This window comes from Schistocerca serialis, chromosome 3 (genome assembly GCF_023864345.2).
Source record: "Schistocerca serialis cubense isolate TAMUIC-IGC-003099 chromosome 3, iqSchSeri2.2, whole genome shotgun sequence".
Taxonomy (NCBI): domain Eukaryota; kingdom Metazoa; phylum Arthropoda; class Insecta; order Orthoptera; family Acrididae; genus Schistocerca; species Schistocerca serialis.
Genome location: NC_064640.1, coordinates 113,519,190 through 113,546,938, shown reverse-complemented (window position 1 = coordinate 113,546,938; position 27,749 = coordinate 113,519,190). Strand labels below are relative to the sequence as shown.

Sequence of the window (27,749 nt, the reverse complement as noted above, 5' to 3'; positions counted from 1 at the left end):
ATTTATCGAGTAATCGAATTCCAACGGCTTTCTTTTGGAACTCATGTGGATCACCTCACACTTTTCGTTATTTAGCGTCAACTGCCATCTGCCACACCATACAGCAATCTTTTCTAAATCGCTTTGCAACTGATACTGGTCTTCGGATGACCTTACTAGAAGGTAAATTACAGCATCATCTGTGAACAACCTAAGAGAGCTGCTCAGATTGTCACCCAGGTCATTTACACATATCAGGAACAGCAGAGGTCCCAGGACGCTTCCCTGGGGAACACCTGATATCACTTCAGTTTTACTCGATGATTTGCCGTCTATTACTATGAACTGCGACCTTCCTGACAGGAAATCACGAATCCAGTCGCACAACTGAGACGATACCCCATAGGCCCGCAGCTTGATTAGAAGTCGCTTGTGAGGAACGGTGTCAAAAGCTTTCCGGAAATCTAGAAATACGGAATCAACTTGAGATCCCCTGTCGATAGCAGCCATTACTTCGTGTGAATAAAGAGCTAGCTGCGTTGCACAAGAACGATGTTTTCTGAAACCATGCTGATTACGTATCAATAGATCGTTCCCTTCGAGGTGATTCATAATGTTGGAATACAGTATATGCTCCAAAACCCTACTGCAAACCGACATCAATGATATAGGTCTGTAGTTTGATGGATTACTCCTACTACCCTTCTTAAACACTGGTGCGACCTGCGCAATTTTCCAATCTGTAGGTACAGATCTATCAGTGAGCGAGCGGTTGTATATGAGTGCTAAGTAGGGAGCTATTGTATCAGCGTAATCTGAAAGGAACCTAATCGGTATACAATCTGGACCTGAAGACTTGCCCGTATCAAGCGATTTGAGTTGCTTCGCAACCCCTAAGGTATCTACTTCTAAGAAACTCATGCTAGCAGCTGTTCGTGTTTTGAATTCTGGAATATTCCATTCGTCTTCCCTGGTGAAGGAATTTCGGAAAACTGTGTTCAATAACTCCGCTTTAGCGGCACAGTCGTCGGTAACAGTACCATCGGCACTGCGCAGCGAAGGTATTGACTGCGTCTTACCGCTTGTGTACTTTACATACGACCAGAATTTCTTCGGATTTTCTACCAAATTTCGAGACAATGTTTCGTTGTGGAACCTATTAAAGGCATCTCGCTTTGAAGTCCGTGCCAAATTTCGCGCGTCTGTAAATTTTAGCCAATCTTCGGGATTTCGCGTTCTTCTGAACTTCACATGCTTTTTCCGTTGCCTCTGCAACAGAATTCGGACCTGTTTTGTGTACCACGGGGGATCAGTTCCATCTCTTACCAATTTATGAGGTATGAATCTCTCAATTGCTGTTGCTATTATATCTTTGAATTTGAGCCACATCTCGTCTACATTTGCATAGTCAGTTCGGAAGGAATGGAGATTGTCTCTTAGGAAGGCTTCTAGTGACACTTTATCCGCTTTTTTAAATAAAATTATTTTGCGTTTGTTTCTGGTGGATTTGGAAGAAACGGTATTGAGCCTAGCTACAACGACCTTGTGATCACTAATCCCTGTATCAGTCATGATACTCTCTATCAGCTCTGGATTGTTTGTAGCTAAGAGGTCAAGTGTGTTTTCGCAACCATTTACAATTCGCGTGGGTTCGTGGACTAACTGCTCGAAATAATTTTCGGAGAAAGCATTTAGGACAATCTCGGAAGATGTTTTCTGCCTACCAACGGTTTTGAACAAGTATTTTTGCCAACATATCGAGGGAAGGTTGAAGTCCCCACCAACTATAACCGTGTGAGTGGGTATTTATTTGTTGCGAGACTCAAATTTTCTCTGAACTGTTCCGCAACTATATCATCGGAGTCTGGGGTCGGTTGAAGGAGCCAATTATTAACTTAGTTCGGCTATTAAGTATAACCTCCACCCATACCAATTCGCACGGAGTATCTACTTCCACTTCACTACAGGATAAACCACTACTGACAGACACAAACACTCCACCACCAATTCTGCCTAATCTATCTTTCCTGAACATCGTCTGAGACTTCGTAAAAATTTCTGCAGAACTTATTTCAGGCCTTAGCCAACTTTCTGTACCTATAACGATTTCAGCTTCTGTGCTTTCTATTAGCGCTTGAAGCTCAGGGACGTTCCCAGCACAACTACAACAATTTACAACTACAATTCCGACTGTTCCTTGATCCAAGCACGTCCTGTATTTGCCATGCACCCTTTGAGATTGCAGCCCACCCCATACTTTCCCGAGGCCTTCTAACCTAAAAAACCGCCCAGTCCACGCCACACAGCCTCCACTACCCGTGTAGCCGCCAGCTGAGTGTAGTGAACTCCTGACCTATTCAGCGGAACCCGAAACCCCACCACCCTATGGCGCAAGTCAAGGAATCTGCAGCCAACACGGTCGCAAAACCGTCTGAGCCTCTGATTCAGACCCTCCACCCGGCTCTCCACCAAAGGTCCGCATTCGGTTCTGTCAACGATGCTGCAGATGGTGAGCTCTGCCTTCATCTTGTAAGCAAGACCGGCAGCCTTCACCAGATGAGACAGCCGCTGGAATCCAGAGAGAATTTCCTCAGATCCAAAGCGACACATGTCAGTAGTGCCGATATGTGCCACCACCTGCAGCTGGCTGCACCCTGTGCTCTTCATGGCATCCGGAAGGACCCTTTCCACATCAGGAATGACTCCACCCGGAATGCACACGGAGTGCACACTGGATTTCTTCCCCTCCTTAGCCATCACATCCCTAAGGGGCCCCATTATGCGCCTAACATTGGAGCTCTCAACTACCAATAAGCCCACCCTCTGTGATTGCCCGGACCTTGAAGACTGACAATCATCCTCTGAAACAGGGCAGGCAGCTGCATCTGGCTCAGCCAGAGACAGTGCATGAAACCTGTTTGTCAGACGCACCGGGGAGGCTTCCTGATCAGCCTCCAGGGACGTCTTTCGCTGCCTGCCACGCCTTGGAACGACCTCCCAATCAACCACAGGTGAGGGCTCAGCCCCACTGCAGGCAGCAACCGGGGCAACCACAGCGGCAGACCGATCTGGGGACAGACGGGACGAGGTTGACATCCCCGTGATACCCAAGTCCGGCTCCCCACAGTGGTGCCAATAGGCAACAGCCCCAACCTGCGCGACCGAAGTCAGCGCCGCTTGCAGCTTTGAGCGAAGGGATGCCAACTCAGCCCTCATCCGAACACAGCAATCACAGTCCCTGTCCATTCTAATCGATGTTGAACAACAGTTACTGAAACACGAGTCAGTGCGTAGATAACGCAAGGGAAACACGCAAAGAATGTATTAACTAACCTGTACAAATGCCTAACGACAGCGCTACAATCTGCCTGAATTTACGATTACAGTAACTAAAACTCGAAATTACACCTCCTATACGAAACTCACACGCAATTTAAGTAAGAATCTACGAAGTAAACACTAAAGCGCGATGCTACAACTCTCAAATACTATAATACGCCCGAAATTTATGAATTAAACAATGCAAGTACCCAAAAACACGCAAAGAAATTAAGAATTAAACTATGTAACAAATAAGTAAGCTAGGGGTATACGACTTGCTGCTGCAGCTGCTTATCCAACGGCGGCAGGGAGCACACTGGCTGTGACCAACCGGTGGTGTGGGTACCACTACAATTTCCTTGGTCTTAGGGGTCTTCTTTTTTTATTTTTCTCGCTGTTCCTTGGGTTTCCCTGGCTGGGAGGACTTCACTGATTCAGTCTGTGGGACTCAGGATGAGCATGAAGCCCTAGAACCAGCCGCTTTTGAGCTCCTGAGTCACTGGCGGGTGTCTTTTTTCCCAATAGCAGAAACCTGGGAAAGGTGTGATCCAAGGGATCCCTTCCTAGCGAGAGAAGCCGAAGACGACTTACACTTTCCTGGCTTAGAAGTGGGGACAGACGTCCCTGATGGTTGAGGGGGGGGGGGGGGTGTTGCTCCCAAATTAGGTGGTGTGGTAGCAACAGGGAGGGAAATGCCCCCCACCATCAAGGGGGCAGGTGTAGTCTTCTGGCTCTGAGAGGTTACTGGGGTTGGCAGAGCTGATGGGGCCAGAACGGTTGTAGCGGCGGCCTAAGATGATGTCATATGTATAGAATGCAGGCATTCAAATTTTCTCTTAGCCTCAGTGTAGGTCAGTCGGTCCAGGGTCTTGTTCTCCATGATTTCCTTTATTTCTGGAGAATCCTGCAGTCTGGCGAGCAAGGCGAATGGTGCTCTCCGTAGTTGACACAGATGGGAGGCGGGGCACATGGAGTATTGAGATGTGTTGGGCATGCACAATCTTGACATGTGATGCTGGAGGTGCAGCCAGAAGACATACGGTCGAACTTCCAGCACTTAAAGCACCACGTCAGGGGAGGCATATAGGGCTTTATGTCACAGCGGTAGACCATCACCTTGATCTTCTCGGGCAATGTATCACCCTCAAAGGCCAAGATGAAGGCACCGTGGCAACCTGATTATCCCTCGGATCCCAGTGGACACGCCGGATGAAATGTACACCTCGCCGCTCATCGTCAGACTGCAAAAGAAGGTCCCTGTGAAATATGACACCCTGAAACATATTTAAGCTTTTATGGGGGAGATGGTTACAGAAACATCCCCCAGCTTGTCACAAGCAAGTAGCACCCGTGAATGGGCAGAGGATGTTGTTTTGATCAAAACTGACCCAGATCTCATTTTGGACAATCCCTCCACCTCCCCAAACTTGTCCTCTAAATGCTCAACAAAAAACCGAGGCTTCATCGTCATGAAAGATTCCCCATCAGCTCTTGAACATACAAGGTACTGGGGCGAATAAGATCCACTGCCGTCATTAGCCTGACATTCCTCCCACGGTGTGGCCAGGGAGGGGAATGACTTGGAGTCATACTTCTGTGTGTTGAATTGAGCTCGTGAATGCTTAGAGACTGCTGGTGATTCACCACCAGCAATAGATGATGGACTACGCTTCATCGCATGTCGTCCGCCCTGATGCCACACACTCCGACCAGGGGCCCTCCCCACAGATGCCACCCAGCCACAGCGAAGGCCACCTGGCATTATGGCCATTGTCGAGAGACCCAATGCGCCAGGGCGATGGGCATCTACCCCTTGGCATATGTGGGGAGTTAATAGCACAGGCATCAGCAGAGTGATCTATGTGTGGTCAGGGGGCTACAACCAACAGGGTACATGGTGAACCCACCACAACGGACCGGTTACCGTGCTGGATATCAGGTGCAAAGAAGTCCATGGTCATCATCTACGCAGGAAGTGACACTGCATAGTGCGTTGTGGAAAACACACCCAGGGTGTCCTCGCCCAAGAGATGGAGAATGAATGGGACTGATATGCGACGATGAGATAGTGGGCTAAAGATCTCAATGGACGATGGACACGATGCACTGTGTAAGACGCCCTTCCCCAATTGGCTTACTCTTTGGGAAAATTTTGAAAAATGGAGGTCAAACCCTACAGGGGACCATCACAAAGGCCGAAATATGTGAGACTTCTTTTAGTCGCCTCTTATGACAGGCAGGAATACTTCAGACCTATTCTAACCCCCAAACCCTCAGGGGGGATGGGGGGGATAAGCATGTTGAGATGGTGTTCTGTCAATCAACTGTTGTGCTGAGCTGATCATGAGAACAAAATTGTTTCCAGTTCTTCATACAAAACACTCACAATGGGATGGAAGGGCCATATGGGGGACAATACCTCCCACTCCTCCCTCTGGAGACCAGTGACTTGTAACAGCACTAAATACTTTAGATAATGTTTCTGATTGCGAAAAGAAAAAAAAATGTCTCTTGAAAACATGTATTAGGCTAGCTAAAATTAGGAAGCTCAGAAATGAGGTACTCTTCATACAGGCAGGACTTGGTGTCAAGTTGCAGTTAAATTTCCAAATTAAATGAAGATTACCAAATTATGAGAGCATGCTGAAAAGTAATACCTCAAAATTTTTTGCTCCATTCTCAATATCAGTTGCGGTATTACAGTTAATTTTCCTGCTTCGCTGACCAAAGTTGCAACCCTCTGCTGCCAGAGGGCTCCACATTGGTGTGTAGCGTAACTATCAGTGCATGAGAAACAGTATGCTCTAACAGATTTCCTAACTTCAGAAAATAGGCCTCAAAATGAAAGCCATAAAAGAATGGAGGCTGTGTACGATGATTGTATCAACATCAGTAATATGACATTGGCTTGTTTGTGCTCAAATCAAGGAAACGGTGGTGCTAACCTCCATGTGTGCGACAGCTCTGACTGGATGACCACTATGGCAACAGACAAGACTCATCGGAATCAGGTTGATGAACTTATGAGACAAAATTGTCAGATAATGCACATGCAGCTCTCAGGTAAGTGTGGCATATCACGAGATCATTTACAGGCCATTATTGCAGAACATAAAACAATGTGCATGGTGGGTGCCTCAAATGCTCACTCCTGACAAACAAAGGAGAGTGGGCATCTGTCAACAATTTCTTTTGCATTTTGAGCATGAAGCATGAGGGTGATGGGTTCCATAACAACATTGTGTCATGATGAAAGCTGTGTTCACCATTTTGATCCCAAAAGCAAGATCATCAATGGAGTTAGACCACAAATGATCACTGATTGGCGTGGGGGGGAGGGGGAAAGATTGAATTCATGCTGGAAGGCACTACCATAAACTCTACAAGATACTGAGAGACCGTCAGAAAACTGAAGCACAAATTCGAGGTCATCCACGCACAAGTTCTGCAACACTCTGGCACCTTGTGTTCACTGTCATTGATCATCCCCCATACTGTCCTGACTTGGCCCTATCAGATTTTCCATCTGTTTCCAGAACTTAAAGAACATCTTTGAGGACTTCTCTTAAATAGTGATGAAGTGGTGAGGTTGTGGCTCTGTCAACAAAGTTATGCAGTGACAGTAACAACAAACTGGTGTCTCCCTGGGAGAAATGTATTCATTGCCAGGCTGACTGTGTTGGGAAAGACGTAGAATGTCAATAAAGTTTAAAAATAAAGCTCTTGGGTTTTCACAGAAATTCAGAATCATTTTTCTGCCCACCCTCATGATTAAAAATATTTTATTTGAAAGAACAAAAAATGCTACTTGGTCACATTAAAGTCTGTGTTGCTTGGGTCCTCCTTGGCATGCTGTTCACGAGGCAGTAGAAACATTGCTACTTCAGCTGGTCCCTAGATGGTAGGCTTGTGGGTTTCTGAGATGATCTGCTGCAAGTTTCAACCTGTTCTAAGTATGCTCAGGCCATTTCTTGCAAGCAGTTACTACTACTACTACTACTACTACTACTACATTGTTATCAGCATCCTATATTCGGCAGTGAAGAGAAGCAGACTCCATTGATGCCATGTTATTACTAGTGGGGTGACGTTCTGTTGCAGATGTGCCCTAGCCCACCCTCATGTACCATTTTGCTACAGAGGTTTGTTCTATTGTTAGTAATGGGTCAACACAGGCCTTCTTGCCACCTCCAGAAAGACAGTGCACAGTTCTGTCTGAGGTACGTGAGACCATAATTTGTAGGTGGTGTCATCTGATGTTGATTGCAGCCAACCATCACTTGGCATATCTTCAGTATTCTGTGTTTCACAACAGGAGTTGATTGAATGCTGTAGCTGTGGCGTATGCCAATTCTGGGTTAACAGTCCTTACTGTAAAGTCTAAGCTTCAAATTATCATTCGAGGCCTGGTAACAGACTTAACATTGCACATAAGCTGTATTGTTCCATTCTAAATTGGAGATGCAGTGCACCCTACCGAACTATTGACAATCCAGGTTTACTCCTGCCTCCATCGCACAGATGGATTAAAGCAGTGATCTCTTAAGATCATCTTTGAATTTCATCTAGCTGAAGGTGACCATTTCCTGACTCATGGACTCAAGTTGTTATCATTCTTCTCCCTTATGGGTTGCATGGGTAAGATCTTTGAGCAGATGGTCAACTGTTGCCTTATCTAGATCTTGGAATCCAGGAAGTTCCTCTGTCACTATCAGTTTGAGTGCAAGATACACTCCTGGAAATGGAAAAAAGAACACATTGACACCGGTGTGTCAGACCCACCATACTTGCTCCGGACACTGCGAGGGGGCTGTACAAGCAATGATCACACGCACGGCACAGCGGACACACCAGGAACCGCGGTGTTGGCCGTCGAATGGCGCTAGCTGCGCAGCATTTGTGCACCGCCGCCGTCAGTGTCAGCCAGTTTGCCGTGGCATACGGAGCTCCATCGCAGTCTTTAACACTGGTAGCATGCCGCGACAGCGTGGACGTGAACCGTATGTGCAGTTGACGAACTTTGAGCGAGGGCGTATAGTGGGCATGCGGGAGGCCGGGTGGACGTACCGCCGAATTGCTCAACACGTGGGGCGTGAGGTCTCCACAGTACATCGATGTTGTCGCCAGTGGTCGGTGGAAGGTGCACGTGCCCGTCGACCTGGGACCGGACCGCAGCGACGCACGGATGCACGCCAAGACCGTAGGATCCTACGCAGTGCCGTAGGGGACCGCACCACCACTTCCCAGCAAATTAGGGACACTGTTGCTCCTGGGGTGTCGGCGAGGACCATTCGCAACCGTCACCATGAAACTGGGCTACGGTCCCGCACACCGTTAGGCCGTCTTCCGCTCACGCCCCAACATCGTGCAGCCCGCCTCCAGTGGTGTCGCGACAGGCGTGAATGGAGGGACGAATGGAGACATGTCGTCTTCAGCGATGAGAGTCGCTTCTGCCTCGGTGCCAATGATGGTCGTATGCGTGTTTGGCGCCGTGCAGGTGAGCGCCACAGTCAGGACTGCATACGACCGAGGCACACAGGGCCAACACCCGGCATCATGGTGTGGGGAGCGATCTCCTACACTGGCCATACACCACTGGTGATCGTCGAGGGGACACTGAATAGTGCACGGTACATCCAAACCGTCATCGAACCCATCGTTCTACCATTCCTAGACCGGCAAGGGAACTTGCTGTTCCAACAGGACAATGCACGTCCGCATGTATCCCGTGCCACCCAACGTGCTCTAGAAGGTGTAAGTCAACTACCCTGGCCAGCAAGATCTCCGGATCTGTCCCCCATTGAGCATGTTTGGGACTGGATGAAGCGTCGTCTCACGCGGTCTGCACGTCCAGCACGAACGCTGGTCCAACTGAGGCGCCAGGTGGAAATGGCATGGCAAGCCGTTCCACAGGACTACATCCAGCATCTCTACGATCGTCTCCATGGGAGAATAGCAGCCTGCATTGCTGCGAAAGGTGGATATACACTGTACTAGTGCCGACATTGTGCATGCTCTGTTGCCTGTGTCTATGTGCCTGTGGTTCTGTCAGTGTGATCATGCGATGTATCTGACCCCAGGAATGTGTCAATAAAGTTTCCCCTTCCTGGGACAATGAATTCACGGTGTTCTTATTTCAATTTCCAGGAGTGTATATCACTCCAGTAGTGGTAACATGGCCCTGTTGAAGACTGTTGCACGACCTAATTTAATAGTATTTGGAAACAACATTCGCCAGTTACTTCACGACATAGACTTCAAATTGTGTCTTTCCATTTTTATAGTCCTGCTATTTTAAACACAGAGACTACGATATCCTGTCTGACTGCTTTGATAAAGAGAATGGAATCCCTCTAGGCAGTGTTTAAAGTGTGACTCACTGAAATTGTTGTTGATGGTACAATGACCACTGTAAGACGTATTGTGCACAGTTGCTTCTTTGTAGATGATTGGATCTGACAACTAGGAGGCTAAAAGAATGGGCGGAGAAGGTTTTTCTCAACTGAGCGCAGTTGCCACATTCAGGTTTCTTTTTGTTGGGGCAATTGTGGAAATTGGGAATTCATTTGTGCGAATAGTCCATGAAAATAAATTTCAAATGTCAATTCTATAGCACTGTAATTGACACTCAAATTCAAGTAAATAAAAGGGTGTGCCCATATCTATTGCCACTTATTAAATAAATACACCTTTCACCTTTACATAAGGAAGTACAGTACACTTCTAAAATGAGACAAATATATTTTTAGTTTCTTGTATAGATCATTACTTCCTTTGCATAATCACGAACATGTTGCCCACTCTTCCGGCATTAACACTGGCATCACATGTGATTCTCATTAAGATAAAATAGTAACTAAAATAACAGCTGTTTGGACACTGTTTACTTTATTTTGATGGCAGCATCTCCTAAGTTTAGATTTCAGAAATACCTTGTTATGTACAATAAACGCTGCTTATGATCTTGACATGAAAAATATGTAGATCCTGTTAGCCTTCACAAAGATAAGTAGGTTACTGATAAATGAGCTTTTCTTGAAGAAACTTGGCGAGGGAGTTGTTTGGCAGTGAAACAGGTGCCACCTCCTAAAGTGAAAGTTTACTGCATGATTCACACTTTCTTAATTTGTTTTTTGTGGGTGCAGTGTAGAATAATAATTGAATAAGTAACACAGATGGACATTGTAATGGTTCCACATCAGCTCTTACACATATTTATATAGTTTTGCGCAATTGGCAATTTGTGGGCAACATGTCACAATACTGTATATCACACTTTTTAACTGCAGAAATGGCAGTTCTGAAAATGGTCAAAATTGACCAACTAAGTGAAACTAAATTGAACACGTGTAAGCAACAACCAAGGTGGAACCATTACAATGCCCTTCAACAAATCTAAGGCTGTGGTACCAGACAGGAAGAAAATGATTATAACACAGTATTTTATGATAACGGCATACACGATATTTATTACTGTACAGACATTCCATGCAAACATACATCACTGATAAAAACAACTTCAACAAATAATTTTCAATTATGTAATAACTGTAGGTTTGTCACGTCCAGTAAATTCTTGCAATCGAGCCAACTCCAAAGCGAGTGAGATAAGTGGCTTGAGGACAACCTGAAATCAAAATAAGAAACTATTATAAGGCAACAACAGCAATGCTTTTAAAATGATTACACTGAGGATATTAAGACTGAGTGGATTCTGGTCCACTGTCGCTCATAGAAGACATACAATCTAAACTTTTATTAAAAAATTTTGTTGACTACTGTAAGGACAGAACTGGCCCTATGATCCCCTTTAAGAAAGGATGTCTTATTTGTAATACAACTGGAGGGGAGGCCATATGCGGCTTGAAACATATGACATGTTGCATTTAGAAGTGATCTCAATACATGGTGAGAACAGTGGAGTCTTGCTAGAGCTTTAGATTTTAACAGTTCTACTTGTTATCATTTTCTTGCTATCCTGTACATATATTTGTGTTTATGCTGGTGTGGATATGCAGGAAAATGGGTTCAGTAACTCGTTACTGTTTTTTTTCCTTTTTTGGCAAAATGTACTTTAAAACTGAAAAGTTGACTGCTTATTCAGTATTGTTGTGAATAGCATTAATTCACACAATTCTCACACCAAAAGTGAAACATTTCACAATATTTTCACTGACATTGTTGAAAGACTCGTGGTTTGAAATAGATGATTCTGAACACTCAGGTTTATGTTAAAATACAGTTGTTGACAATCACGATGTCAGTGGCAATGATTGTGATAGTAATGATAGAAACCTCTAGGTTTGGGTGCAGATGTCAATCTGTGGTCACTTGGGTACTGTATGATGTTAGTGGTAGACATGTGAAACAGATATTATAATAAAAGAAAACTTTGCATACAACAAGATGCTTCGAATCACTCTGTTTGCAATGTATTTTACAATAACATGATTAATTTGGTTATGACTGAGGCCAACAGAAATACTACACAGAGGACAACCGTGCAAGCCTAACCGAAGTGACTGTCACATTCTTGAATACAAATCATGTTTTGAATAACATTTTGGCAACAATAAAGGGAAGAAATTACTGTAACGCTTTTCCAGTATTCGTGTTTCACTGAGATGCCATTGTAAGCAAAAAAATTTTCACTAGACTGAGCTGTAACTTATCTGTATTCTGATGGTGAAATGAAATGATTTTATTTATATTATTTCCAAGTATCTTGTTATTGTAATGAGACACAGCAGCGAATCATCAGAATGCTTGTCGTACTAAACATGTTAAGCAATGTGCAATTAATAGAACTGGTGGAAAGGCTTACACGGTGGTCCTCCAGATGCTCCAGTCACACCACTGAACAGCAATATTTCCATGGATCCAATTTAATGACTGTGCAGTGGGTTTCAGTGAGACTCAGTATGTATCAGCTAGCATAGTGCATATTTTGCATTTGGAGCTTTTCATCCTTTCATAGTCATGGCATTATGTTGGTACAACTAATTCAGAAACAAAACGAATTGTTTTGAAAGCAATAATTTGATCTAGATACTTAGCAACAGTGGCTACCAACAGAAACTTTCTCATATAAAATGCCTCCCACTGCACCTACTGCCATGCATTCTGTGCAGTGTTCGGATCTGTTCTTATGGCACACAAATCAGGGAAGTTTGCAATTAGTTGATACTATCACACTTAAACCAGTAACAGAGAGCTGGATATTTGGAAGCCTGTGGAAACATGCTTCATTTTGGTAGCTCAATATTAGAAGTCTTGACTAGTGATGGAATGCAGTTCTGTGAATTGGCCTTTATGTAAAGTATCAACTATGTGTCTTAATTTTGAATTAGGCTAATCCAACAAAAATGAAGTGAGATGCAAAATGAGTCTACTTGCAACACAGAAAATTCATACCATCTTCAAATCACAACTGTAAAGCTGAGGTAGGATATGATATGGTGTAACAGGAGAAGGGTAAAATCACTGTCTGGCCATCAGTTTTAGGTTTTCTTAGGTTACTCAAAATCTCATAGGGTAAATGCCTTTCAATTTGTTGCTGTATCGGCAGCTGGTGTGTCAGCTTCGGTACTTGGATATTCATGCAACTTCTCATTTGGCATAATGAGGCTATGTGGAGCCCGTACTATGTCATTACATAAAAGGAATGTCTTGTGTGGTAATTTAACCTGGGATCTCAATGTAATTAATCAGTAAATCTTATTACTAGACTAAAAACATGACAATACCTTCCCCTCATTGATTTCCAATTGATCTACGGGCTCTCTGTAACACCTCACTGTTGGCACTAGCTCCTCAAAAAAAAAAAAAACAAGAGGAACTGGTATGCAAAGGATCTTGTGCCATCAAAACATCTCATCACTAAAGCAGCTAAGATTTGAGCCTTCTTAAGGGGACCACTGACAACATAGGACACTGCCCATGGGGATTGTTTTGAACCCTTAAAAGTAACTGCATCTGTGTACCAATTACGCCTGGGAAAAAATTCCATTAAAGATTCATGAAGGAAAATGTGAAGATGGTAAATGGATAGCTGTTGAAGTGTTGAACTTCAAGAAGTCATGGAGAGATGCATTTGGAAAACCATTACTTTGTATTCATTTCTCAGAATCTTCAGAATGATGATGAAACATAAAAAGCTGGTACATACACTGCACCCTGAAGGGGAGAAGGTATTGAAATGAAACTTCCCAGGTTGAGAGGGTATGTGATGTTATTTAAGTGATTACAAAATCGAGTCAAATGTATGAGTAACTTGATAGTATAAACTTATTTATCAGTATGATGTTGCACCATCTATCGCTGGATATATGCACCAACTCAGCTGGGAAGAGGGTCATAAAACCATTGTATCCTTTCCTAAAGCAATCTGGCCCACATTGGGTACTGCCACTGGGATAGAGTTGATACCTGAGATGGTCCCACACATTCTATCAGGGACAGATCTTACTGGCCATGTTAGTACCTCAAAATCCACAGGCGACGACAGTTCATAGAGACATGTATTGTGTGGATGAGCATTCCCCCATTGCAAAATAGCACCACCTTACTTTCAGACGAGAATGCAGTATGTTCGTGGCATATAATCGAGCTGCCCTAGTTCCTGCATTCACTACCAACTGTGACCTGCAAGTCTTAGTCATTTATATACTCGTGTATTCATCCAACATGATAGATTTGTGCATCACTTTTCAAATTAATATTCATTCTTATGCATAAATTATTTCACATCAGGGTTTGTGATACTGCAATGATTGGACATCATAGCCCTCTTAAAACTGAGAAATCAAATTTAGTGAAACTTAGAAGTTTGAAGAAATCTGTATAGATGAGTGGGTTGGCGACAAATCTGAAAGCTCCTCACGAAGCAAAATTAATAACAGAGGACACCATGAAAACTAGGAAATATATTCTGCTCTACTGTGCAATCCCTTGCCTCTAATACCACTTAATAATTGACTTACAATGTATGTATCCTCAATGTAGTCCTTTTTCATGCTTTTATCAGGCAAAATTGGTTTACTATTTGTATGATCAAACCCATTTATGTCAACCACAAATGTAACATTAATTAAAACCTGCAGCTGCATAATAATGTAACTAAAGATACTTCATAATAATCCACATAGATCTGGAAAACATGTTATGTGCCTGTAACTAATGTTTTAGGAAACAACTCTTCCACTACCACACTTTATTTATTAAGTCACAACTAGTTTCACGGCTGAAGCCTCATTGTTAAGTTCTCACGCTAGTTGTTATCATGTTATGTAGCATATATATCAGTCAGATCACAACTAACACATTTCCTAACTAGTCAACAGCCAGACAAAAATCAATTTTTGTAACGTCTGTTTCTCCCACTGTAAAAAAGAATTGTATTGTTTTGGTCATTTAGCTGTTTGAACTCAAGAACTCTTAATATTTTTTGCAATGAAGTTTTTTTTGTGGTTCACTGCTCTTTATTTACATGTTTAATAGTGTTGCAAAGAAATCTGTTACTACCACATTCACCATCACCTCAAATATCATTTCAACGATATTTTTTTACCATTTTCCAAAAATGAATGCTAAGAACACAGCTCTGTAGAAACTGTTGACAAAATAATTCATAATTTAAGGTACAGGTCTAATTAGTCTCAAGAACTGTATATGTGTTTTATGTGAATAAATTGGAAGTAAAATCGGTTTTTCATGAATGACAGAAAAATGACTCAAATCACCAATCTCCTTTTATTTATGAATTAAAGTCCAATAATTGTATTCTGAGATACAAATATAGGTAAAATATGATGTATATTTCACTTTCTCTCTGTGCCTCATGAAATCATGACAGATTCATTTAAAAAATAAATCATCTTTCTTTAATTCCATAATATGGTATACACAAAGCCAGAAAATATCTAATAAGAAGAAATTACAATAATTTACAAGTATAGTAAATATATTACTTACCTGAGGCTCTTCTGTGTATGCTTGTGGCTCATAGCTCTCAATATACACTCTAACAGTAGCACCACTACTGCCAGTACCACTAAGACGATACACTATACGTGACCCATCCTCGAAAAGAACACGGATTCCCTATGGAGACATCAACACACAATACATCATATTTCAGTGGAAGGAAAACTTGGCTAATATTAATAACTTATTTGTGAAAGTTATCACATATTCATAAGTACTAGAGACCTGAAAATTCACATTAGCTATAAATACAAACACAACGTATATTCTGCCTCAAAATGCAAATTTATGTATAACAAATGTTGTTTCATAGTTAACTGTATCCAGATGAACAATTTCATGAGGGATGGTTTGAAATTGCTTTATTTTCTCAATGTAAACATTGAAACAGTAATCAGTTTGTGATTACTGGTATAGCACAGCATCTGGAAAAGCCAAACAGGAAAGATAATGTGTGTAAGAATGTGTCTCCAAAATAAATAGCACACCTCTGCATGAACACAGTGACTTATCAGCGTACTCCTGTAAGTTATGCTCTGGAGCCACGTCAAACAATGAGTGGGTACAAGTTGTGTATGGCAGTGCAGGACTCAGCTGTGGGACATACCACAATAGAACAATGAAATGCACATAGCTGCATGTTGTATTCTGAAAAATTACACCACTTTAATGTGGTAATTTTAGATTTGGAACATTTGAACGATTGTTGCACAAGGTAACGGTAGAGGTTGTGCCTGAACAACTTCATTTACAATGCTGTCAACCTTGGCAAGCAACTGTACGGTAGCCACTATCAATTGCTTTTTACACTTGGCTTTTCTTCGCTCTGTGCATAGCTCATTTTCTTTTCTTATTCTAAAATGACTAAAAACACTGATCTTGATCCATTGCAGATTTTGAGTATGCCTCTCACAACACCAGAATGGATCAGCAATTCCTACAACCACATGTCAGTTCTGCTTTCGCAGAAACAAAGAACATGGGTATAGGCTGGGTGCCCTGTCAGAAGGAGGTGGGGCTTGATCCCCCGGCATCGTCCCACACCTCTCAGGTGGTCAAAGTCATTTGTTTATGCTCACAAACACCTGCCATGTAGTATTGGTTGCAGTTTCCATACTACAGCGATCAGAAAACATAATCTGTCAACACATTTCGATTAAACCGAGAATCTTGCTGTAAAATGCAAATAGAGCTATTTCAATCCTGCTTCTACTTCAAGTACTAGTCAGTTCTATCTGTACCATTGTCAAGAATTGGTCATATGGTTCAGAAAAGGGCTCTGCAGTATGCTTCTCAGAGCTTGGTTGCAACAGATTCGAAATCACTCTTCTCCAAATTTTGCAATTATCACACTGGATGTGAAAAGAAAGATAACCGTTGAGAAAAACTTTAAATTAAAGAAACTTTGTTCACTGGTGAGAAAAAGCTGCTGCCTCTCAACAGAAACAATTATCTGTTGAAAGCCTACTAAAGTAGAAAACAAGCAAAGACTATTCTGGGGAAAAACTGGTTAAGTTTTGGAAAAGCAAATATTCCACTCAGACAGCTCTTACTGTAAAGAACAAAAAGTATTTATTCTCTCTTATCATCTCCAGTCAGTGTTCTTTTATTTTTACAATAATTTTTCATCTTCATGCACGTAATGTGGCAAACTTTTAAAAACTATACATCTAATCATTCACAAAAAAATGATGCTACATTGTCAGACAAATGTTCTTTCTTTTCACGTGAATACTAATGTAACTCGTCATTTAAAATAACAGTTTAAGCAGATAAAATCATAGCTAAGAACCTTTCAGTTGAGTGTCAAGTTCATAATCTTGATAACAGTAGCAGCAACATTATTTCAGCAGTAAAGAGTAGTGCCAGTTCAAAGCAAACTTCTAACTGTTTGGAATAAATGTAAATCTGTAATCAAGTGGGAGGTTGATTTGGATACCAATGTGCTTCACTAGGCAATAGTCCTTTTGGTGCAATCATGGTTTCCTCCAATAACAGAGAAACTTAAAATTTAATAAGGAATATGGACCACAGTTCAACTTGGCATTTTTCACATATATGAAGTATTTATAGAGGTAAAATAAGTGATATTTCAGTTGAGAAAAGTGTTAAAATTACAAAGGGACAGAAGGTCTGACCAACACTTACCTTCAGGAGGTTCAATTTTGCTGGGACCACAAGTAATAAATCCTATAATTATATATATATTATATAAGTCCTATACAATTAAAAGTTTACTACATGGCTTCTTTTTTATATAGGAATGGTTATTACTAAACAGGTCAAGACATGAATGGACACAGAATAATTGACCAACTTAGGAAGGAACTCAGTTACTGAGCATGCACTACCAGGTGTGTTCAACTTTTGAGGTCCCTGACTTTCTTTCTCAAAACCAGAAGCAGAATGAAACCTTCAATTTTGCTTAAACGACATGGACTTTTTGTGTGTGAAAGACACGGATGGCAGCACTGTACTGCAAATATGATTATAGGCTGTGAGTGAGGAGTGACTTTAATAACACAAATGATTTTTCCATTACAAGAACAGTGAGTAATCATTCATTTCCTCCACTTGCAAGGTGTGATACCAGTTGAAATTCATGGCCAGTTGAGATAGATGTGTGGTGACAGTGTCATGGATGTGCATTCATGGGTGTGAAAATTCAAAGAAGAAAACAATTTTGCCTTCACAGCAACTGGTCTGGTAACATGGTCACATGAGTGAAAACTATTGTTTTGGAAGATCACAGACTGAGTGTGAAAAGTATTTTGTGGGATCTGTGCACAGTCCTGCGTTATGACCTGAAAATGTGGGAAGTGTCCTCCAGGCAGATGCCATGAATACTGCCCTATGACCTCATGGCTATGTGTGAGGCATTTTGCCAGGTGATACTGATACACAATGACGGCTTGAGTAGCACTTTAATTTCAACAACGACAATGGATGCTGTTTCACAATCCTGAAACAAAGTGCCATTCAGCTGAGTGGAAGCACAAACATGCACCATCACTGAGAAGTATGGTACTGAAGTGCCTGTGTTATTCTGAATTTCAATGCAATGCTCCTTTGGACATGCATGCATGTCCAAAGGAACATTCCTGTGATGACTAAAGCCGTTATGAAATACGTGAAATGTATTCGTAATTGTGAATATGGGCAACCATCAGGTATATAATGGAATGACAACAAAGAAAATCTGTGCTGGACCAAGACTTGAACCCAGATTTCCCACTTATCACCAGTGGTCACATTACCATTAGACAGTCCTTAATTGCGAAAGTGTTGTTGATGCAGGATTTTATGCATAAACTGACCTTTCTAATATGCCACATAAATGTTTGATGGGATTCATGTTGCGCACTCTGGGTGGCCAAATCATTCACTTGAATTGTCCAGAACGTTCTCCACACCAATTGTGGCCCTGTGACATGACATTATTGTCTGGAAACAAAGTCCGTCAATGGCTGCAAATGGTCTCCAAGTAGCCGTACATAACCATTTCCAGCCAATGACCAGTTCAGTTGCACCAGAGGACCAAGTTCATTCCATGTAAACACAGCCCACACCATTATGGAATTACCACCAGTCTGCACAGTCCCTTGTTGAAAACTCGGGTCCATGGCTTCATGGAGTTCGTGTCACACTCAAACCCTACCATCTGCTCTTACCATTGAAATTGGGACTCATCTGATCAGAACACGATTTTCCAGTCATCTAGCGTCCAACGGATATGATCACAAGCCAAGGAGAGGCACTGCAGGCGATGCTGTGCTGTTAGAAAAGGCACTCATGTTGGTCGTCTGCTGTCATAGTCCATTAACACCACATTTTTTTCTGCACTGTCCTAATGGATACATTAATCGTACGTCCCACACTAATTTCTGTAGTTATTTCACACAGTGTTGCTCATCTGTTAGCACTAACAACTCTATGTAAACGCCGCTGCTCTCAGTTGTTAAGTAAAGGCCACCGGCCACTGTGTTGTCCATGGTGAGAGGTAATGCCTGAAATTTGGGATTCTCGGCACACTCTTGACACTTTGGATCTCTGAATATTGAATATCCTAACAATTTCTGAAATGGAATGCCCGTGTGTCTAGCTCCTACTAACCATTCTGTGTTCAGAGTCTGTTAATTACCATTGCACAGCCATCCATGTTGGAAACCTTTTCACATGAGTCACTTGAGTACAAATGACAGCTTCACCAATGCACCTTGTGTAAGTGATACTACCGCCATCTGTATATGTGCATAGCACTATCCCATGAATTTTGTCACCTCAGTATAAAGTGTTCACCACCCTGAATCAAATCAAAAACCATGACTGAATAAAAACTTTACTAAACAGCAATGTTTGATCCATGAGCAGCTTAGTTCCTGCCTACTGTCCACACATATGACAACCCATAATCAGATACCAAAGCCCTCATCAATTTCTAAATCTAGTAATAGCATATTTGAATTATTTCAGTTCATCAGTGTGTGAAATGGTCCTGGATCATCATCTGCAATTGGTTAATCAAAAGTGGAAAAATATTTTTTGAGTGAGAAAGGTGGTGACTGCCCAAGGATTTCAGTCATGCTGTCACTTAGATTGATCATTTCGTGATGAATACAGGTTTGATTACGGCCGCATGTGTTGGAATCAGTCATCTTGTAAAGGACTTGTGTAGCTGTGACTGCAAATAAATCGTGCAGAATACCAAGTACTGTTACTGTCTTCTTAGAGGATGAATATTCTGATGTAATGTAATGTGATAAAGTATCTGTGCACTGATGTTCCTCCATCACTTTTACTTCTAGCTGACAGTTTTCTTACAGCATATCTCTTTGGTTATGTCTGCAGCTGCAAGTAATCCAACACATCACTATTTTCTACAGTTACTTACCCTGTGAGTTTTACTGACACACAAAAATACAGGAATAAATAGTGGCAGTGCTTAACTCTTCCTACTCAGTCACAAAAAATAAAATATGGGTTGGAACATTTCAGCTTATCTTAGCAACATTACAAATGCTGAAGTCACTATGTGCATGTAATTGAGAGAACTGTATGAAATACAAAGAAGGATAAAAATGGTAAGGTTACGTTTGAAAGCCAGTGATTGAAACTGGCAAGCACACATTTTTAAAGCTAAAGAGAGATATATAGTTATGTTTACACAACTTTTTATTACCTGTTTGGTTGCAACACTCCCATCAATTAAATCAGTGAACTGAAAATTGTCACCAAGTTTGACAACATATTTCCTTCCATTGGAGGAAAGTTCTTTGCCCTTGAAGGCTCCAGATGTAACCAGGGCTTCTAATTCTGCCATCATTTTGTTGCAAGGATCACTTTCACAGTTTTCATAATCATACCTACAAATAATTTAACATAAAAAGTAATGAAGACTGATTGACTCACACACACACACCTAATTAAATTAAAACTATAATAATTTCATTCACATCATAAAAATTGTGTTAAAATCGTGTTGAAAATACACATCATCTAAAAAAGCTAAAGTAATGTGTCACATAAATGTGGCTGGCACAGCACTTAAAAAAAAAAAACTAAATGAGGCAGACCCCCAGCAAACATGTTAACATCCTATCCCCATCAATTTAAGAACACCAGACCCAAAAAAGGCTTTTACAATTCTGTTACACATCCTCACTTTAAATTAAGGTCACATTCCTTCGAAAAACCTGCGGTTGCTATTTTGCCTAAATACAGGATGACTTTTTCCACCGTGTACAAACTCTAGGGCTGATTGATGAGAGGATACAGAACAAAAAAGTTCTAATGAACTTATTTCTGGAAATGCATGGTTTTCATGCTAGAGACCATTTATTGAGTCACTTTGTTACAGAGACTGTGGTTTAATACATGCTGTACCATGCAGCCACAGTTACAGTATGCATGGTTTCCTTCTAGAGGGTGGTACTGTTCCTCATACGTCACATCCTAGCACCCTCTCCTGCCATAGGAATTGGTAATATTGAGTCCGATTCAGTTACCTTGGTGGTTTACCTCACCTTGTAGTGGATGTGAAAAAGCATTGTACATGATAGTTGCGTATTTGAACCAAGAGCTGGCCGACGTGGTGTTTACTTATGGAAAGGCAAATGGCAACGAGCAGCAGGCAGCAAGGTTGTATCATGAGACCCATCCATACCGACCACAACTGCAGCATTCAATGTTTACAACAGTGTTTCGCTGTTTGTCTGAGAGTGGGTCATTTCAGGAAACAGGAAATCATGAAGGACTTACCTGAAATGCTACGACACCAGACTTGGAGGAAAACATGATTAACACTGTTGAAGGCAACCACAGTGTCAGTATCAGGCAGTTGGTCCACCAGAAAAGTGTAAGACAGATGACCGTGTGGAACATTCTCCACGACAATCGTTACTACCCTTACTACTTACAATGTAAGCAGGGCTTACTAGCAACAGACTTTCCACATCGGGAGCGCTTGTCACTGGTTTCTTAACCAGGTAACCATGATTCTGGGGTTTGTGTCAACCATCCTATTCACAAATCAGGCCACAGTTACATGGAGTGGTATCTTCAACTTTCATAACATAACAGTCATCTATGGGATAATATGGAGAACCCCTATGATATGGTGACAGAGAATCATCAGCATCGGTGCAGCCAGGATGTGTGGGCCAGCATAATTGGTAACCCTATTTTGGGAGCAGTCCTCCTTTCATGTTGCCTAACAGGCTGGAACTATCTGTGTTTCTTGCAGGTGACTTTTGCCTCTCTTGCTGGAAAAAGTGCCACTGATGATACGAAGGTCTATAAGGGTGCTATATGATGGTGCTACAGCCCACTTCGCCATTAATGTCCAGATGCATCTCAATCTTGTCTTCCCTGGTCGATGGATCCCTGGTCAATAGATCAGACAAGCGGGTCCAGTTGCATGGCCTGTTCATTCACCAGATCTCAATTCATGTGATTTCTGGTTATGGGGCTATCTCAAAAGTATTGTGTATGCAGAGCCCATTCCAGATGTGGAGACACTGGAGCAGCATGTTCATGCTCCCTTTGAACTGTTCGGATGCAGCCTGGCCAATGTGAATGTGTGAGGCAGAACATGCTATAGCGCATACACACATGCGTTTAGGCACATGGAAACCATGTTCTACACACACTGTAACTGTGGCTGCATGGAACAGTGTGTATTAGACCACAGTCTCTGTGAGACTTTTATGTTCCATATCCTCTTATCAATCAATCCCTATAGTTCGTACATGGCGAAAAAAAATTACCCTGTATAAGACATTCAGTTAAAATATGAACTGAACTGCTTAGTCAGTAACACTATAAGAACAACCTGCCATTTTATCCTCTTGTTAGAGGAGATGGTCATGTTTCATCAGGCATAAAAGTATAAGGAAAACTCCATTCATCAAAACAGCTGAAAAAGGTAGGTCCAGAGGAAAAAACTTTGTTTGTCATCTCCAGCCAGTCATTCTCCCACATGAAGATGATTTTTTGGCACACACTCCCATTTCAGGAATCAGAGCAAAAGTTTCAATAATTTTATCCACCAATGCGTTCATTCAGAGCATGTAATTCTGCACTGTAAAATGAATCTTCTTTAAAAGTTGCATACTGAAAACTACTGACCAGCAATCCCTTTGTCTCATACAATGTGGCACTCAAGAATACTGATCGCAGTCAGAGCTGTTGCTTTTAAACATCGTAGTCAAGTCAGTTTATCACTGCAATTAAATCCCTGATATGTCACTGAATTTTTAGAATTGTTCAAATGGCATTCATTCAGGAAAGCTTAAAACACTTTTATTAAAATAAACACACCTATTCCTGAGTCAAAAGCTACAACCTGTGTTCTCCGTAAACTTCTCTAACTTCACTGTCAGCAGTCACTGATAAATTTTTGTAAGAGTGATGGAAGAGGGGCTCAAAACAGAAAAGTCATCTACAAATTAAAGGCAAGGCACAGGCTTCCTTTTGTTGGATATTATATACTTTGGACAAGGAAATACCATTTGTGGTACTGTCTACATATCTTACACCAGCATGTAGTATTGAAGACAGCCTCCTCAAAAACAAAAAATGTAACTATCGGACGGTTAATACATAATCAAGCATAATGTAAAGTGAGGAGTGAAACCTTCTGTGTTCATACTGATAGTACCTATTGAGATACTTTGATTTTAATGTCTAAATCAGGCAACAGTTCACCACTAACTCCAAGATATTTCTTGTGATACCAGTGAAAGCAGCAACTGCTGGTGTTAATATGAACCTTTCAAAGTTTAAGTGAGATTTAAAATTACTACTGCCAACAATCTAGAAATGTTCCAATCACTTATAAATATCAAAGAAAATTCCCTGTGCAGTGTTGCAACATGGTTTATTATTTCTTACTGACAGCAGGTGTTGTGCCTGGAACACCTACCTCTCTTTCTCTTAAGGTTGCAGGTTTTATTGCAAGTTATAGAAAGCCCAAGAGGCATTCCATTATAAACATACTTCATAGATTTTAGAGTTCTTACCAGTCCTTGGTGTGTAGAAGACAGGTAATTTTGGTTGGTTGGTTGGTTTGTGGGATTAAAGGGACCAGACTGCGACGGTCATCGGTCCCTCAGGTAATTTTGCAAATCTCTTCTCTTTGACAATGTAAGTATTATTACACAAAATATGTGCTGTACCACTTTTTGTAACAGATTTTTCACCAAGAGGGCTCTGCTGTTGAATTCTCGATACGTGGGGTGTTACAGCTTCATTACAGCCTACAACCCTAGTTCCTGGTAGTTATTTCAGTTATTACGACCCGTATTGAGTCCACAAAATGCATGAGAAATAATGATCAGCGCAAGGCCTGGGCAACCTTAATACAACGAGAATACAGCAGGAGCCTCAAGGATTGTCTTTTACTGGCAGCAGGATTCCTAGGGATTGTCCACTACCAATTGTTTTGTATCAATAGCATCCACCTCGTTGGTGTGCAGCTCACCTTGTGGCTGAGATTTGTTTCATAGAAATCGTACCATTCACATGTTCTTAGCGATTACACCAATGCTGTACACACAGTATTCCATCATCATGCTCTACTGTGGACATGTAAGCATGTCCAAACCTTACACTGGTAGAGCACTTGTGACAATGGCCAGCACACAGCTCGAAAACCCTGGCTTCTTAAAGCTTAATGCAACTGCTGTGAAATTGAGAGAGATGAAATTTGCTCTCACTCCTAGTTCCAGGTAATATTTTTCTTTCTTTCTTTCTTTCTTTTTTAGCCTAAGAATGAAGAATTTTTTAAACTGAAACTGCACTATTAGTCACAATAACACTAAACACTACACCAACAAGTGAAAAATAAATTAAACATTGTATCTTGCAGTTGTGCATGTATCAAAGCAGGCATCACCACAAATAGCAATGTAATTTCCTAACTTGTCTACAAATATCAAAATAATGAAGTAAACTGGCATGTCTCACTAATTAATTCTAGCAGTGCAAAATTCAACTACAGATGAAGCATTTCTGCTTTATCAAAATGAACATTAAGCTGACAGTATAAAACTAAACCAGGCCAACCGACTTACTTATTACAGCATTATTATAATAAAGAAGTTTACCGAGTAAAATAGTTTCGTCCATATGTTGCCCAGTGATCTTTTAGAATCTCTTCTACTGATTTTTTTAAATGTGCGATAACTGAAAGCCAGGCAAGAGCTGCCCACACCCCATCCTTCTCACGGATGTGGTCTGAGCCTGTCCTGAAACAAAGCAATAATTCGCTTTATAACTTATATTCTAGTAAAAACATACACAGGTCAGAATACTTTCTTTTATCCGAAAGTACACCCAAATTTTATTCCTGCCATGCATCCCTTATGCTAAAATCAATCCCAAAATTTACTCATCCATTGCAACAATGAAGTCCCCTTCAAAGCAACAAGACAATGGCAGTTTTAAATCCTTATATATAATAAATACTAATGACAAAGAGGAATACATACACAATATTTTGCAAACATCTGCTGCAGATTTGGAAGTATACTTTTTAGTGTTTTAATCCTTTCTTCTTTTGTTCCTATCACGCATCCTTTACCGAGCCAATGTTGGCTCTGGATTGGTATGGTACTTCATCTATTTTTGCAGACCACCCACTTTAATCATATATAAACTATTATTATTATGGGATCATCACTCCCAAAGGGATTTTTTAAAGCTACAGCCAGCTCCTCTGCATTATAAAATGTGACGTGCTACAAAATGTTTGCACATTGTGTATCTGAGGAGATAGCCCAATATTCACCTAGGTGGATATGGAAAAACACCTAAAACACACACCCAGACTGGCCAGCTCTCCAGTCCCCATCATTAATCTGGAGAGCCGATTTGATCTGGGACTAGTGCGCCTACCCATGTCCCAAAGCGAGCACTTTAATGCAATCGGCTATCTGAGCGGGTAGTGTTTTACTGTTTTCTGTTATTATTGAGCGGCCGGCCGAAGTGGCCGTGCGGTTAAAGGCGCTACAGTCTGGAACCGCAAGACCGCTACGGTCGCAGGTTCGAATCCTGCCTCGGGCATGGATGTTTGTGATGTCCTTAGGTTAGTTAGGTTTAACTAGTTCTAAGTTCTAGGGGACTGATGACCTCAGCAGTTGAGTCCCATAGTGCTCAGAGCCATTTGAACCATTTTTTATTATTGAGCCTTTGACGTATGAGAATTGTTCCCTGCAATTTGTACCATACTGTACCTTAAAATATTTATTTCAGTATTTTTGATACTTGCAGAAAGAGGACGTACATTTTCTCTCCCCTCGATCTTTTTTCACTTTTCAGAGGGCAGCAGATTATCACAGTTCTTACAATGAGGAGGCAATGTCAATCTTGCCTCATTATACTGCTCTTACCGAACCTGTTGGTCTATCTCCTTTACTATATAGAGGAAGTGCACAGTCACACATTCCACACATCATATAGCAACAGTTTGTAAGGCTACACTGAGAGCAGTAGATATGTAGCTAAAGATCTCATGACTGAAATAGCCATTCGATAATAAATACTTCAGCTGCTAACTTGCAATATCAGTATCAAATGATGCGCCAGTTAATAAAATGGTAAGAGAGATCTTGCCTGGATATTTGTTATAAGGAAATGGTCAGAGTATTTTCAAAAAGGAAGTGAGAAAATGAGGGTTCAACATCACATGAATGACAAAGTCATTAAACTAGGGAGCAGCGGAAGTAGTGGCTCATGGGACAAGTGTAAAAGGTCCTCCCTCCACCTTTTCTGCACACTTCCTTTCAGCACACCTCAGTTATCACAAGCCGGAAGTCTTCTGTTCCTGTAGGTTGAGGCAAATCTGGCAAACTATACCACAGACAATGCTGTCTGGCACATTTCATTACAAGGTGCTCAATTTGAAATGCTATTTAAAATCAGCAGATAGCACACTGAAATAAAGATTTTATATCCAGAAGCAGGTAATGACTTATTAACAATTTATTATGGCTCTGAAACAACACAGTATTCTCATTGATTTCAAAGGTATATTACAGCCAGATATATTGTTACTGCCCATCTGTTAAATTATGAATCTCTTTCAGTTTCAATTCTTTGACCATTAAAGCATTACTCTGCTTTGCATGTTAGTTTTAACCTATTCTGTTGTTGTTGTGGTCTTAAGTCCAAAGACTGGTTTGATGCAGCTCTCAATGCTATTCTATCCTGTGCAAGCCTCTTCATCTCCAAGTAACTACTGCGCCCTACATCCCTCTGAATCTGCTTAGTGTATTCATCTCTCTGTCTCCCTCTACTATTTTTACCACCCACACTTCCCTCTAATACTAAATTGGCCATCCCTTGATGCCTCAGAACATGCCCTATCAACCAATCCTTTCTTCTAGTCAAGTTGTGGCACAAATACCTCTTCTCCCCAATGCTATTCAGTATCTCCTCATTAGTTACATGAAATACCCATCTAATCTTCAGCATTTTTCTGTAGCACTATGTTTCAAAAGCTTCTATTTTCTTCTTGTCTACACTGTTTACCACCCATGTTTCACTTTGATATGTGGCTACACTCCATACAAATACTTTCAGAAAAGACTTCCTGACACTTAAATCTATACTCAACATTAACAACTTCCTCTTTCAGAAAAGCTTTTCTTGCCATTGCCAATCTATATTTTATATCCTCTCTATTTCGACCATCAGCAGTTATTTTGCTGCCCAAATAGCAGAGCTCATCTACTACTTTAAGTGTCTCATTTACTAATTTTAATTCCCTCAGCATCACCTGATTTAATTCGACTACATTCCATCGTCCTTGTTTTGCTTTTGTTGATGTTGATCTTGTATACTCCTCTCAACATACTGTCCATTCCATTCAACTGCTCTTCCACGTCCTTTTCTGTCTCTGACAGAAACTTCAAGGCTTTTATTTCTTCTCCCTGGATTTTAATTCCTACTCTAAATTCTTCCTT

General features: G+C 41.4%; 1 protein-coding gene across 1 annotated transcript in view; it reads right to left on the bottom strand.

Moving 5' to 3' along the window:
- Positions 1 to 10,741: 10,741 nt before the first annotated feature.
- LOC126469801 (phosphoglucomutase) overlaps positions 10,742 to 27,749 on the bottom strand; it is a 37,586-nt gene continuing 20,578 nt past the window's right edge. The window contains exons 8-11 of the mRNA XM_050097059.1: positions 24,891 to 25,031; positions 20,465 to 20,648; positions 15,274 to 15,402; positions 10,742 to 10,927 (exon numbers count right to left, since the gene is read on the bottom strand). Of these exons, the coding sequence (XP_049953016.1) occupies positions 10,838 to 10,927; positions 15,274 to 15,402; positions 20,465 to 20,648; positions 24,891 to 25,031 (544 nt within the window). The 3' untranslated portion in view covers positions 10,742 to 10,837. The remainder of the gene's footprint in view (positions 10,928 to 15,273; positions 15,403 to 20,464; positions 20,649 to 24,890; positions 25,032 to 27,749) is intronic.